Source organism: Centruroides vittatus, unplaced genomic scaffold (assembly GCF_030686945.1).
Source record: "Centruroides vittatus isolate TY-2023 unplaced genomic scaffold, ASM3068694v2 contig_880, whole genome shotgun sequence".
Taxonomy (NCBI): Eukaryota; Metazoa; Arthropoda; class Arachnida; order Scorpiones; family Buthidae; genus Centruroides; species Centruroides vittatus.
The window spans coordinates 765199-780534 of record NW_027122572.1 but is presented as its reverse complement, the minus strand read 5'-3'; the positions used below and the strand labels follow the sequence as shown (position 1 = coordinate 780534).

Sequence of the window (15336 nt, the reverse complement as noted above, 5' to 3'; positions counted from 1 at the left end):
TATAAAAGATCCTTAAGATATTCCCTCTTATGATTTTTGAACCTGCAAAGCGAAATTGTAACCCTAGTAATCGAAATTTCCAGTTTACTCCGATTCTGAGGTTAGCCAATTTGGGTGGAAAGAGGTCACGACGATCGAGCGGTCAAAATAGTCGTGTTGGAGTAATAAGACTCACTGAGGCAGGTTTCCATCGAAAACCGTTTATTAAACACAAAAATGATGCTTACAACTACTCTTAACAATCTGCGTAAGGCTTATCCAAAGGCGCACCAGTCCATGAACAAAGTTCAATTGTCCAGACGAACGTTCGAACTTCCGGTGAAGCGATGCGGAGAGCGTTTGCCCCGGGGCGCACAGCACAACTTGAAGTGTTGATGGTCGAAGGCGAGGTGTACTTGGGCGCAAATTGTCCTGAGCAGAGGTCGAAAGGCGATTCCGAAACGTCGACCCAGTTTTCTTGTTAAACCTGAGCACGAAGCCAGTAGCGAAGCTGTGGCCGTCGGCCATATATATATATACATATATGTATATATTAAAACATGTATATATGTATATAGTCCTAATTCTATTCTATTTCTGTGATTTCTTCAACTTCTTTCTTCACGAGAGAGGATTGTTGCTTGCAAGATGTGGTTAAACATGCGACTCAAAAAGTCCCAAAATGGCGGCGTCCAGTACGCGTGTCCTGACCTTCTTATATTAGACCTTGCGTTTCAGGTAGCGTATACCTCGTACTGTACGGTGTGCTTGGAATTTTTTGTCGATATTTTAGCTTTAAAACCATTCTTTATCATCGATAATTTTCAATAATCATCGATAAATCTTTACGGGCCTCGGCCTTGGTTTTGAAATATTTCTGCTACGTTGCTAAGAAATTGTTATGGAGAATATTGCATTGGATATATCAGAAAATACTTGTTGTTATTGCTATAAGCACTTCTTTTCAAAAGGAAGTCTTACTAACAAGCATGTAAAATTAGAACATAAGCAAATCCCGGTGGAGGAAAAGTTTATATTCTGTCGTGAGACTTCATGTTCTGAAGGATTTTCTACTTCCCTTCGATTACGAGAACATTTCGAGAAAGTACTGTACCAGTACATGGATTTGCCTGTGAAATTGAGAAGCTGGAATTCAAAAATATGAAGGGTAAGTAAAATTCTGTTCTGAAATTTTAAAAATGCTGTATTTAATTAATAAATCTTAAAATAATTGTTTTCGTGAATATTAACAGTTCATTCAGTAGTAAATAAAAATATTTTGTACTGTATTTGACAGATTTCTACGAATGGAAAGCCACAGAAGATTGAAAACCAACTAAAGTTAACTGTGTCGTACTGTCTAAAAAATCATGGAATTTATAAATTCTACTCGTGCGGCTCTGGCACATAGGATCATGACTACACTCAATTCAGAAATGTACCTACGAAAGGAAAACATTCAATAACAGATTGTGTATATAAAAATGTTGCAAATGTATAATTTTCAATATATCTTTTTCATAAAGAAAACGTGTTTCTTATGAATAGCTTTTTTTTTCTTAGCTAACATTCAAATAAATCATTGCAGACGTGCTTTAGATGTAACTTAGGTTTTGCACTCAGCTCTGTTGTTGGTATTGAAATTCCCTGCAATTGTATTTTGTTAGTTTTTAATTTATTTGTGCGTCTTCTGTGAGTTTAGTCTGTTGGAATCCTAAGTATTTATGGACTTTGCGCTCATTAATGGATTCAATGACCTCTATTTCCGACTACAGAGTCACTTTCTTCAGGATTGCTTTTTCTATGTGTTCTGTATTTGTCTAGCCAAATTCCGTTTAGATGTTAGTGGAATAATTTTGTATAACTTCTAGTGGATGATTTAGCTGTGTTTCTGCGGATTTGTAGAATGGTGTATTATTCATGTACTGTACATGTGATGAGTTAATATATATTGTGTTTTATAGTGAATCCCAGTTTATTGTTGTTTAACCTAGTGAACAGTGGTTTCAAGGCCACGCAGAACCAGAGTGGACTTAGCGAACCTCCCTGAAAAATGCTTTTTGTGTACGGTATTTGATTTATTTTGATATAAGTCTGTGTTGTGAAGCTAAGGTATAGTGTTGTTTTTTATTTGCATTGTGCGTTCTAAAAATGTAATGAAGTTATTCAATAACGAGTGTGCGATAATGTCAAACGCCGTTCTATAATCTATGCGTGCTACGCATAAGTTTTATGCGCAGGTTATAAAAATGACTAACTGTTCTTTGCATCCCGTATGGTTTCTATGACAAATCTTTTGTTTTTTGAGAATGTTGTCGTTCTGCCTGATAGTATATTTTGTTTCTGATGCGTGAAGGAGAATTTTTGTAGTTTAGGAGGGCATATGATTGGTCTGTATTGTACAGGGGCTCTGGCGTTGTCGTTTTTGGGTTTCATATACGAGTTATACATAAGAACATTAAAAACATCATATGTTTTTCGATCCCAAGACTCTCTTCGGTATAATTTACTTAATGAGACAATTTTTCTAAGAAAACAAAATAAAAAACTAAATGATATTACAATAAATTAAAGTTAAGATTAAAATCCGACAGCACAGCGAACTTACAATTATCGGTTTGCAAGTCTTTGCGTTCAAAATTTACTTTCACGAGTAACGCCATATTTAAAATTGAATAGCATTCTGGGGGTATATTTATACCCGTATTTAAATTAATAAAATTTATATTTTTATTTCTTAATTTTCTTTTATAATAAAATGTTCTTTAATTTTACTTTTTTTAAACTATCTCTTTCATATAACAAAATTTTAGTATGATCCTATTATTTTAGTATTTTAATTATTTCATTATTTAGTATTTAAATTTTTATTATTATAGTATTATTCTAGTAATTTTATACTTTGATTGTAAATGGTGTTACTCGTGAAAGTGAACTTTGAATGTGTGAGACTGTAAACCGATAACTGTCAGTTCGCTGTACTATCGGATTTTAATCTCAATTTTACTTATCTGTATTTTACTTTAGATGATGAGGCTAAAGCTGGATATAAAGGAAAGCGTAAGCAATTTAACCTGGAGTGACCTGATCTCAGACGTTGAACTACACAATCTCTTTATCAGCGATACCACAAAATAGCACGATTTTCACGATTACTTTGTGTACAGAACCCGCTATTATACAAAGCAACCGTTTACAAATTACAAATCGTTTGACTGTTATAATTATTTAGTAAATTAAAAAGTACACGAAATATGGTGGTGCGCAGTAAAACACGTGGCATGGGAAAAGTACAGTCTGGAGAGAGTTTAAAAACGTTTCATCGTTATGATGATGATGGGCAACGCTATATTTAGAACAGTTACTACTCTTACTTTTCGGCTAAAGTGTAAAGATCACTCTAAATTAGAGGTGGGAAATCCAGCAGAACTGATTTCCCACCTTTGATTTAGAACTGGAACTTTTGGTACTAATCCCAGTGAGGAACTAGACCACGGGTCGCAAACTCAAACGCAGCAAAGGGCCAGTCGAATAGATGTATATCTTAGAGTCTTTTTTTAGTTTACAGAATGATTTGGTTTACCGAATATCATACCGTATTCGTTATTAACGAATATGATACGGTATGGTATTCGGTAAACCAAATCATTCTGTAAACTAAAAAAAGACTCTAAGAAAGGCCCTTCTATTATCAGGATCAGGCCTTTACAACATACATAAACAAAAGCTTGAATTTTTTCTGTGTTAATACTGCAATATGTTAGAAACATTGATTTTTAGAAAAGAAATAAAGACCGCAGGTCGGATACGAAGTCTTTACGGGCCTCGGCCTTGGTATCCGGCCCGCGGGCCGCCAGTTTGTGACCCCTGATTTAGACGGTTCCTTGGAATAGTTTAGTCTGTTGACTAGACGTCTCGTCGGTTTATATATATAAAATAGAATGTTTTTCTTTCTCTGTTCTTAGCTTTTTGTCCGATCACCAAATTTTTCATACTTTTTCTCTGAGACTCTGAGGCAAATATAAATTTTTAAAATATCTTTGTAAATGTTCCGTGAAAAGTCGTATTCATAAAAGTACAAAACGAAGAACGCGTTAGTAGTCCGACCAGAACTGTCTCAACACTCAGTGGGGGAACAGTTCCTATGGTTCCGACTCAGAACTACCCACTTTTACTCTACTGTCAGCGGCTCATATAGACAGTAGAGTACTTCACTACTCTACCAGTCGAGCAAAAAGGTAGAAGCAGAGTATTCTGGAAAAGCCAGCCAGCCATTATATTGTAAATGAAAAGTGAGATCGGTATCGCATCTTAGTAAGAAATTCAATTTTGCAGTATTAAACACGAAAAACCCAGGACTCGAGTATAATGAGACCCTTCTTGACTCTCGATTCCAAACTCAAATAACGGTTTCTGTTTTTTTTGTTTAGTTATGGTAACGCAACACTTGGGCGATCTGCCTAGGGATGCCTTTTTAAGGGAAACTGGCCCCTATTTAGACGTTACAAACGTGGAGAAAACCCGGAAAACTCGCCCGTCCGAACGAGGCGCGAACCCACGACCGAACTCCCAGTGTTCAGGGAACGAAGACCGCTTGGCCACTGGTGGGCCAACTCGAATAACGAAAACTTTGACTTGTTCAACCTTAAATTAGGACATGACAACTATTCAGTTTGAAAAGTTTGCATGTGGCGTCATTGACCATGCAAGCGAAAATGGCAACTCGTCTACTATTATTATATATAAAACAAAATATTACGATTTTAATTTTAAAAATTATTATTTGTATAATTTTCATACCAACTATTGGAGTTACGAATTGTAAAAATTGTAATGAAATTAGGAACTACTAAAAATGCATTTTTGAGTATAGGAAATTATTTTTCAACGCTAGGTGTCGTGACCTCACGCGAACTTTGCTCACGCACGTTACCTGATGTTTATATACCTGTTGACAGTTGGAGGATGTGGATGTGTCGATTCGCAGTCCTTTTTTACGCATTATTGACAGTGTCATCGCGTTTTACGGATGGAAAGGAGAAGTCTTGCCTTATAATAATACTTGTAGATGGAGTCAGATGGAATTATTTAGATGAAAACATTACTTATACAGGTTTTCGCCAGATAGCAGATAATGGTGTGAAAGCTGAATATGTTACACCCATATTTCCATCAAATTCTTACCCGAATTGGTATACGATAGTAACAGGTAACATTTATAAACATTATATTTAGTGATCAGAAATTTTAAATATGTTTTTTAACCTTAAATAATAAATCTGATTTAAAAAAAAAAAAAATGTATGAAACTTCTCATGAAACCCAAAAGTACCCGTTTATCGGTCTTTATATGAAAATAGTTACGAAATGTAGTTCTTCCACTAATAATAAACTAGTAAAACCTGAAATGTGATTAATAGAAACGCAAATAATTCATTACAATAAAAACAGAATAACAAATGTAATGTTACCAAGAAGTTTACCCTCATTGACTACATTATGTTGCATAATCATCTGCAACTTAAACCATGGATAAAAATTAATTGTAAATTGAATAAAAATTAATTAAAAATAAATTGTAATTGTATATTCATTATTTAGCTATTAAATGTTCTGCAAAAGAATAAATTTATACAACTATAATTATCATTATTGTCTCTTGGACACTTTATGAGATACTGAATATATATACAGTCATTCCTCTACATTTGTAGGGGATTAGGGTGCAGAATCGTAAAACTGGAAAACTGCAAATATCTCTAGGCCCCCAAACCTTAACTCTTAACAATATTGACTGTATTTAACACAGAAATGTAAAACAATGCATTCTGGCTGTAATGATATATTTTATAAATTTAAAATTACAGTATATGCTGCATGTACAATATATGCTACAGTAACAATATATGCTGGCATGTGCACCTGCGTGCACACACATACATGCATGCAGAGGGAGAGTACAGTATTTAGATAGCCATAAAATTATTAAACTTTATAAAATACAGTTATGTATAGTACTGTATTTTATGAAGTTTAATAATAAAAGAAACATGTGATAAATGCACACAGACAAAACATGAGTGATGCTCTTTAGTAACAAGAGAGTGCATGGCATTCCCAAACATAATGCATAGTTTGTTAGTACACTGAAACTTTATGAAAAATTTGTATGTATGATTCCAATAGTAAATGATAAAATGTATGTAATATTAATCTATTTTATGCATTTATGTCTTACTAAACCTTTTTAGTTTTCCTTACATTTTCTAGTTTACATGTGTCATCTACAATTTTCCACAGTTGGTCACAAAACTCCAGAAAATTTCCATTTGTTGATGACAAATTTGCAAATAATCAAATGAGCAAAAATTGAGATTTGATTCTACAACATAATTAACTTATTCTTTTTATCAGTCTGTTACTTATTATAATTTACTATATAAACATATATTGTAAAGTATCTTATCTTAATATTTGTTTAAGATTATAAATAATCTTTCATGAAAATATTCCACACACTATAATTAATTTAAAAAAATATACATAATATCAAAATTTTATCTGATAAAACTTTTAATTTTATATATTAATGTAATTGTAAATAAAAGTTTATAAATATTATTTTTAACTGTATTTACTACATTTACTTATGCAAACATCTATGTACAGTACTAGAAATGTATATGTAAATGCAGAAATTTTACCTGTATCATTGTATTTCATTGAATGATATTTTTTAATGTCAAAACAACAATTAAAATTATTTATATTTTAAGTTTAAAAAATAAAAGTAATATATTTTATCTATTTTAATAAATTTTAAAAATTTTGCATTAGGTCGCTATGCTGAGAATCATGGGTTCGTCCAAAACTATATGTATGATGAGAAAAGTAACGAATATTTCCTGATGGCACCAAATAAAAATGCATCCCATCCACACTGGTGGAATTACACAGAACCTCTGTGGATAACAGCTGAGAAGAATGGAATCAGAGTAGGTTCCTACTGGTGGGATGGCTGTCAAGTGGAAATTGATGGTATCAAAGCATCCTTTTGCAAACCATACATACCCTACTCAGATTGGATAAATATGAAAGACAATGAAAAGGAGATATTTAATGATATTCTGGATAAATGTAAAAATAATGAGCAGCAATTATCATTAATTTATTATGAAGCAGTAGATGCCACAGGTAAATAAGTAGCATTTTCTAATGAACTTTCAAAAGTGCAATTTTTCTTTGATTTTAGGACACAAATATGGACCAGATACTAAAGAAAGAAGGCAAGCTTTACAAAGTATAGATTCAGACATAAATAGATTACAAGAAGAAATAGTTAAAAAAGATTTACTCACTAAGGTTTGTAAAATTTTTCTATTCAGATTTGAAAATTTATATATATATACACATCATTACAATAGAATTTTGAAAAATTTTCAAATAATTTCAGAAAAACTGCAAAAAATTCTCTCTGATATTGAAATAAAATTTACTGCTTTACTTTATTGAAACATACTAGTTTTGTTAAATATATGTGACCTGTTGAAAATATGTAATAATGTAATTTATGTCTATACATTTGTAGGTCTATGGGAACTGCTTTTTATTGGTAGAATGTGTGTTTCTATGGCAATTGTTCAATTCAAATTTTTCTTACAACTTAAAAATTATAAATTTAACAGATTGTTCTAAGATTCAATTCACTTATATTTGAGAAAATAATTTTAAGCTAGACTGTAGCATCAGAGAAATTTGAGTTTTTATTTCCTCTGCATCATTTTTGATAGCTAGTCTTACATTTAATGAACTAGATAATGACAAAAACTTTTACAGTTTCCTTGTATAAGACACATGTGCTTTATTCAGACTGTTATAATACAACATTTATGCATGCATTTTTTGCATTTTTAATGTTTTTAATGTAACTTCAAAAAACAAATGAGAGTTGACATTGTCAGCAGAGATGATTTATCACTTAATTGCAGTCCTTTTTTCTTTTTTATTTTACTAGAAAATTTTAAAATTTTGTTCAGATGTTTTGGTATAAATCTTTAGTAATTGTTTAGTAATTGGTCAAATTACTGTACAATATGGCATTAGTTTACTGTTTTAAAGGATCCAGATATGAATCAATATTTGATTTCATTCATGGATAGTATGATTTGAGACATTATTCATCTTTTGCCCATATTTGTAATGTTATTGCAGGTCAGCTCCACTTATAATAGATATAATTAAGATAGGTCATAATGTGTTGGTGTCTCACATTAACAAATCAATCAGGCTATCATTTTTAGAAAAAATATGTTACTTAAAGCAATTTGCAAAAACTGTTAACCCTTAACTGTCATTTTGCTATATTTACATTGCATGCACGTGTGTACTTTTTACAAGTTTCCAGCTGTCTTTTACATGATGAATAATTATTTTTCAAAGCTTACTTTATTTTTATTTGTTAATGAACCTTGTGCTTCAGTAAAAGTAACCTAAATTATAATTCCAAATACAAGATGCTTCATACTATTCAAAGACATTCCTGATAATTTGAATCTCCATATTGAACTGCTTTAAAATTCCAGAAAAAAAAAACTATTTTACATATGAAAAAAATATATTAATCATGCCATAATGGAGTCTCTCAGACTATGCTAAACTTTAAACTCACAAAAATGGAAAACTATTAACCTAGAAATGATAAGCACACTACTGAACTGCATAGCATATACTAAAATAGTAATTTTATTCTAGTGACAAATCCTACAATAAGAATGTTGAGCACTCTGTGATTTCACTTTAGCCCTTAACTGTGATTGTGCAAATATTATTACAATGAAGTTGAAAATTAATGTGTCTTTATCTAAATTCAAACTAAATTTAATATGAAAAATAATGCCTTAAATTGCATCTTTACCCTTATTAATAATTAAATTGTTTCATTTAGTACATTAGAATTCAGTTAGTATGCTATCAGTTTAGAATTAAAAATAAAGTGGTAGAGAAGCTGAAATATAAACAGATTATTACAGAATGTTTTTATATTTTCTATCAAGTGTAATTGCTACCAACATCAATAGTTACAGTGCACTCTCCCAAACAATATATGGAATTTTTAATATCCATGGCAAATTCATTAATGTTACATTTTCATTATTTTAGAACAGTTTTCTCATGCAAGTTGTAAAATAATACAAATTGAAATATAGACAAATTTCTCAAATCTATTCCAATAATTTAAAAAATTCACTTTGTTTAATGTAACCATAGAAATGAACATTAACACAATCATTAAATGGAAGACACCTGACATCATAGTTTCTTCTTATATTACTTAAAATAAATCAAGTTTATATAAACACTATCAGTATTTTTAAATCAGCATATAAGAGAGAGAGTATAAAATTCCATCTTTGTTAAATTCTTATATAATAGAATATATTTAAAAATTATAACTGTAATTTAACAAAAGTTGGTGTTTCCACCATGCTTTGATATTTATTATTTTGAATGATATTTTATGTTTCAAACTTTTAAATGATGATATTTTCATTTTTAATAAATCTGTCATTTTCATAAAGGTAAATTTAGTCATTGTATCAGATCATGGAATGTCTGACACAAATCCTACAAAAGTTACCTACATTAATATAGACAGAGTGATTAAATTAGATGATATTGAGATGATGTTGGATAAGGGTTCCCTTTCCATGATTAAACCAAGAGAGAATAAATTAGATGAGGTAAATAACAATACTGCAAAATATATTAAATATATCATGATTAATACTGAAATTTTCTGATTATATTAAATATATTTAGATAATAAATGATTTTAAAAAAGCCAATATTCCTGGTCTTCATGTGTTTAAGAAAGAAGATATTCCAAACCACTATCATTTCAAAAAGCATAATTTAGTGCTTCCGATTTTATTAATGGCTGATGAAGGATATTACATAAATCCAGTAGGTGAACTTATCCAATTTAAAATCATAAACAATTATTGCATACAAGTTTAAATCTATTATTATTTTTATAGATAAATGATACATTGAAAATGATACCATCATCCCTCAAAGAATATTTAGGATTTCATGGTTATGATCCATATAGAAAAGACAAAACTGACATGAGAGGAATTTTTTATGCTAGAGGACCAAGTAAGTATTTTATTATTTATTATTCAATTGTTTCCAAGACTAAAAAATATTTGTGTTTTTCTTTCAGATTTTAAATCAAAATTTGTCAACCCACCAGTTCAAATGACTGATCATTACAATATATTTTGTCATATTTTGGGAATTAAACCTGTACCTAATAATGGATCTTGGGACAGAGTTAAAGACATGATATATAATAATGGATATTCAGCTTCAAATAATCTTTATTAATTTTGTTGACTATAGGAAGCATAATGTTTATATATAATTTGCTGTAATAATCAAAGTTGTAATTAATTGGACTGTTTTTCATTATTATTAATAATTAAATAAAGTAATTTGATGTAGGCATTAGGTGCCATCTCTTATAATTAAATTAATAATTAATTTATTAATTATTAATTGAATAACTTAGAATATTCTGAAAAAAAAAAATTAGTCCAAAGTGGGACTCAAATCTGCAGTCCCGCTTACTGTATGGATGTAATGCCAGTTATTCTACTCAGACCTCTGTGTGACTCTCTGCTTTCAGACATTTAATTTTGGATATAACTGTCCATGGTGGGCGTAATATAAACATTTTAGGCCATGGGTATAGGAGTCATCCCCAGTCAATGCCATGAATAATAGTGGATGGTTTCAAGAATTGGTCAAAAGTGGGACTTGAACAGGCTGCAAACCAATTCTTTTCTTCCAGAATATTCTAAATTATTTAATAAATATTAATTTAAATAAGAGACGATACCTAATGCCAACCTCCGGTGCCAAACTACTTAGAATTTAATTATTAATAGCAGAGAAAAATAGTCTGATTAATTATGGTGGTCATTTGCCTTTGATTAATAGCATCAAGCTTAGAGATGTTCAGAGAATCAAACAAACAGAACAATGTCGATCAGCAGCAGATTAGCAACAGAACAATGCCAACTGTAAATTTTAACAAAAAATAATAAATACTAATATTTTTTGTACTGAGATTTGATTTTTATGCCCCTTAAAATTAATTATTTTATAAACAATTTCTTAAATTTAAGCTCAAAAATAAGTAAATATAGAAATTATGATTTAAAACAAAAGAATCAAAATATTCACAACTATTGGGACAAGAGTTGTTCAGGAATTCTATTATGTGAGTTGATAAGTTTGAGTCCAGTGTTGGATATTCTTTAATGCCATATCTCACTTGATTCTGGAATTTGTAACATTGTTATGAGTATCTAGTGATAACTTTAAGACAGTTGGGCAATTGTAGTATATATGAATGCATCATTCTTGAAGTTTTCAAATGCTTATTGTATGGCATGTATCCATTGTCTCAAATGCATTTTACATATATTTTCATTAACCCAGATATGCCTACTGTTGCCTAAATGCAATAAAAAAAAACTTATCCTTACCAGTTTCAATCTGAATGTCATAAAATTAATTGTTTTTGGAATTAAGATAGACAGTCATTGGTTGCAGCCAGACTTGAAGCCTTTGTATGTAATAAAAAATTTCAGCTGTTGTTAAAATTTGTTTTTTATTGTAATATCATGGCATCAACTGTAAGAAAGTATAGCTTACTTACAAAGCATAAATATGAATCAATAGTAATATTATGTGGTGATTAAGCTCCATGTGGTGATTAAGCTCTTTAGATTCTATTTTTTTATACAAAATGTCATTGATATTTTGTTGTGAAAAAGTAAAAAACTTTGTTGCATTCACACAAAAGTAAGCATTCAGTGTATATTCTGCACAGAATGCTCATTATTGTGCCTGAATGTGCTACTGCAAAGAAAGTAAAAGTGCAGCAATAGTGTATTTGAGATCTACCAGAAAGGACAATACCTTTCAGCACTATCTACATCAGCAACATATAGTTTGTTCTTTGTGATTCTCTTAAAATATTTTAAGTATTCTTGGATAACAATGCCATATATCTATTAACAAAAACTGTGGCTCAATCTGGTAACCATCAATTAATAGTATCAACTGATAAGATAGGAACATTGGGATTTTGTTACTCTGGATACTGCAGTCTGTCACAACATAGATTATGTTTGTCTAACTTAGTGAACCAATATAATGAACTGGTAGAAAATTCAATGTATCAAAAACAGATTTGAATAGGTAATGAACTATTTTCATGCTGCAGATAATAACAAACCCTACTTGCAAAAGTACTTTCATTCTTTGATGTTTTGAATAGATACTTCCTCTTATAAGGCATTGCTTTTGGACCATCAAAATTGTGATTATTTATTTACTAGTATGAACCTATGATCTCATACTATGAACAGCATCCAACTCGACATGGAAAGCTCATTTGATGGGGAACATAAAGGATGGGCTGCTGCTGCTTTGGAATATGCATTTGCTGTTCTATGACAAAGAAAGCAGTGAGAAGAAAACAATTAAATTAATATGCCTCAATGTCCTCAATTTATTAAAATCTTATTTCCACTAGTACATATCTGTTAACAGGACTTATTAAACTGGCTTTAAGGATACAGCAACTCAGTTTCACAGATTAGAAAATTTAATAGGTAAATTTAATAAAACAGCAATTTTCTAATCTGTGAAACTGACTTATTGTATCCTTAAAGCCAGTTTAACAAATCCTGTTAAAAGATACATATTAGTGGACAAAATAAGATTTTAGAAGAAAACAGTGTTTCCTGAAAAAATCATTTTGGACTGGGTAAGAAAAACAATGCTGAATATTTTAGATATGCTGGAAACAATATCCAGAAAGAAGATTCTCACTTTACTTTGATAACTTATTTGCTTCACATATATTATTGGATAAGATTCAAAAAAAGTAAAGAAATTTAAGCACCAGATATGATCTATTTTCACCATGACTCAGAGCTTAATAGTTTTTTTGAAAATGTAAAAATCACATATTTCGGGCATATCTGGGTTAAAACAAAAGTTTCTGCTGTGTATTTCAACATTATCATTATATCAAAATTTTGTTGTTTGCATAATTACTATAAATAAAAGTTTTTAATTCAAAAACTTCCATCCAATAAGAATTTGTATTTATTTCTGTGCATTCATGAAAGATTAAACAAGATTAATAAGTCTAAGTAGAGCTAAAAATCAGGATATCACAACTGAAAAGATATATTTTTGGCACATATATATATATAAAGGTGGTAAAATTTGGTAAAGTTTAAACAAGCAAAGATTATTGACATTTTCACAATGCCAAGTTGCAATTTTTAATTATATTTTTAACTTATTTAATTTAAAATATATCCTTTTCATCTCATATTAGTAGTGTCTAAACTTAGCTTATGTTTATGAAGTAGTTAAATGAAATACAATAAAACTTTTTTTTATCCTTTGTCCTGAAGGCACGAAGAGGATATTTTAGATCCATCATGCGTTTGGCCAGGCTTACAATGGGGTGGCTAGATGATGAGGGACAGGGATTAAAACCACAAATTTGGTTACAGAGAATCTCCATTCCAAGACAAAAAATATTATCTCACAATGGGAATTCTAAGTGTCTGAATGAGTTGGAAATTCAATAGTTTTTGTCAAGAACAAATGCAGAAACTTTCCCTCCAGAAATTATTGATAGTGGACTTTAGCTATGTCATACTGTAAATAAATGTTTGTTTATTGGTTTTTATACAAATGATTGTATAAATTTGTGAATCTGTTGGTGTTCATCAGAACGGGAAGAAGTCAGCCAGAAAAGAACATCTAAACCAGAGATCACCAAAGTGGTGAATATAACATTATTGGATTATTGGGGGGGTCGATGGGAAAAGTAAAACTAAAAATCACAAATATAACTATACATATTATGCTTTTGAATATTGCTTCAATGAATTTTATAGTACAACGTTTTGCTGATTTAGAAAATATTGATATCTCAGAATGGATTATGGCGCCGTTTTTCACTCAAATTGAAAATGTCAACATGAACTTGCAAGATGAACTTATTGAATTATTTGCTGACCTTGAAGCAAAAACTTATTTTAAAAATTTAAATTTGAGCAATTTTGAAACGAATATAAATACAGTAGAGCATCGATTATCCGACCCCCTATTAACCGACTTATCGGTTAACCGACCGCATTCTAGTCGGCAAATTCAAATGTCCGCTAGTGATGTGGCACTACAATATTTGGTTATGTCTTGGCTATTTTAATATTATTTTTGTTAAATTTTTGCATGTTTTAGCTGGCAGCACTGGCTCGACCATGAAAGGGAGGCTAGTATTTAAACCAGGCCTAATACACTATACTAATAATGTATTTTTCATACTTTTCGGTTATCCGACCAACCCCAGTCCCCAATTGAGTCGGATAATCGATGCTCTACTGTATAACACAAAAATACAAAAAACTTTGTGAGATGGTCAATCCTTTTTTGCTGGCATTTCCAAGTTCGTGTATAGTTTAAGCTGGTTTTAGACATGATAATTTCATCTTAACGAAACAGAGAAAAAAGTTGAATGTAAAACTGCAAGGCAATTTAAGACTAACAATATTTGGTTCAAAATTTGTATATTTTAATCTTGCTAAGGATCATCAAGCTCACCTATCTCATTGATTGTCAGTTACAAAAATTGTTATTAACATATATACAATAAATGCAAAAAATGTAAAATTAAAAGAAATGTATTAAAATAGTAACAGCTTTTGTTTTTTTTGCTTGTAACAAACTTTTTGGTAGGGGTCGATGTGAGATTCCGAAAAGTTGTAGAGGGTCGATGATCAAAAAAGTTTGGCGACCCCTGATCTAAACTTAACTCATGCAATAAAACAAAGCCACACAAACATAGATCAGTTACAAATAACAATTGTAGGAGAAGTCCAGTGGCTAATGGTTTTCCCTTCTCTAAATATTGCCAGTTCAAATATATCTCACTAACCTTATGAAGCTTTGCAAAATTTTAACTTATCACGAACGTTTTCTGTCCCCTTAGGACCTTCTTCAGGTGGAATTCTAGTAAGAAAATCTTTCCATTCTAATTTCCATTTCGGATGTAGAATTAGAATAGGGGACCGAAAACGTTTGTGATAAGTTAAAATTTTGCAAAGCTTCATAAGGTTAGTGAGATATATTTATCAATGCTTTGTTTTTAAGATGGATTTTATTGCCAGTTCTTTTAAGTTTTATAATTTCATAGTTGCCTATCTTCTGTCTTTCAGATTGAGAGTCTGCCTTTGGAAGCAATTGTTAACCCATCAG

At 30.6% G+C, this 15336-nt stretch overlaps 1 protein-coding gene across 1 annotated transcript; it reads left to right on the top strand.

Annotated features, from left to right (window-relative positions):
• Positions 1-4903: 4903 nt before the first annotated feature.
• On the top strand, positions 4904-11112 carry LOC136983333 (glycerophosphocholine cholinephosphodiesterase ENPP6-like). The gene is made up of 7 exons (XM_067280025.1): positions 4904-5188; positions 6817-7173; positions 7232-7341; positions 9558-9719; positions 9799-9942; positions 10017-10137; positions 10205-11112. Exons 1-7 carry the CDS (start codon positions 4945-4947, stop codon positions 10366-10368), a joined length of 1302 nt encoding a protein of 433 aa, XP_067136126.1. The 5' UTR covers positions 4904-4944; the 3' UTR covers positions 10369-11112.
• Positions 11113-15336: the final 4224 nt, after the last annotated feature.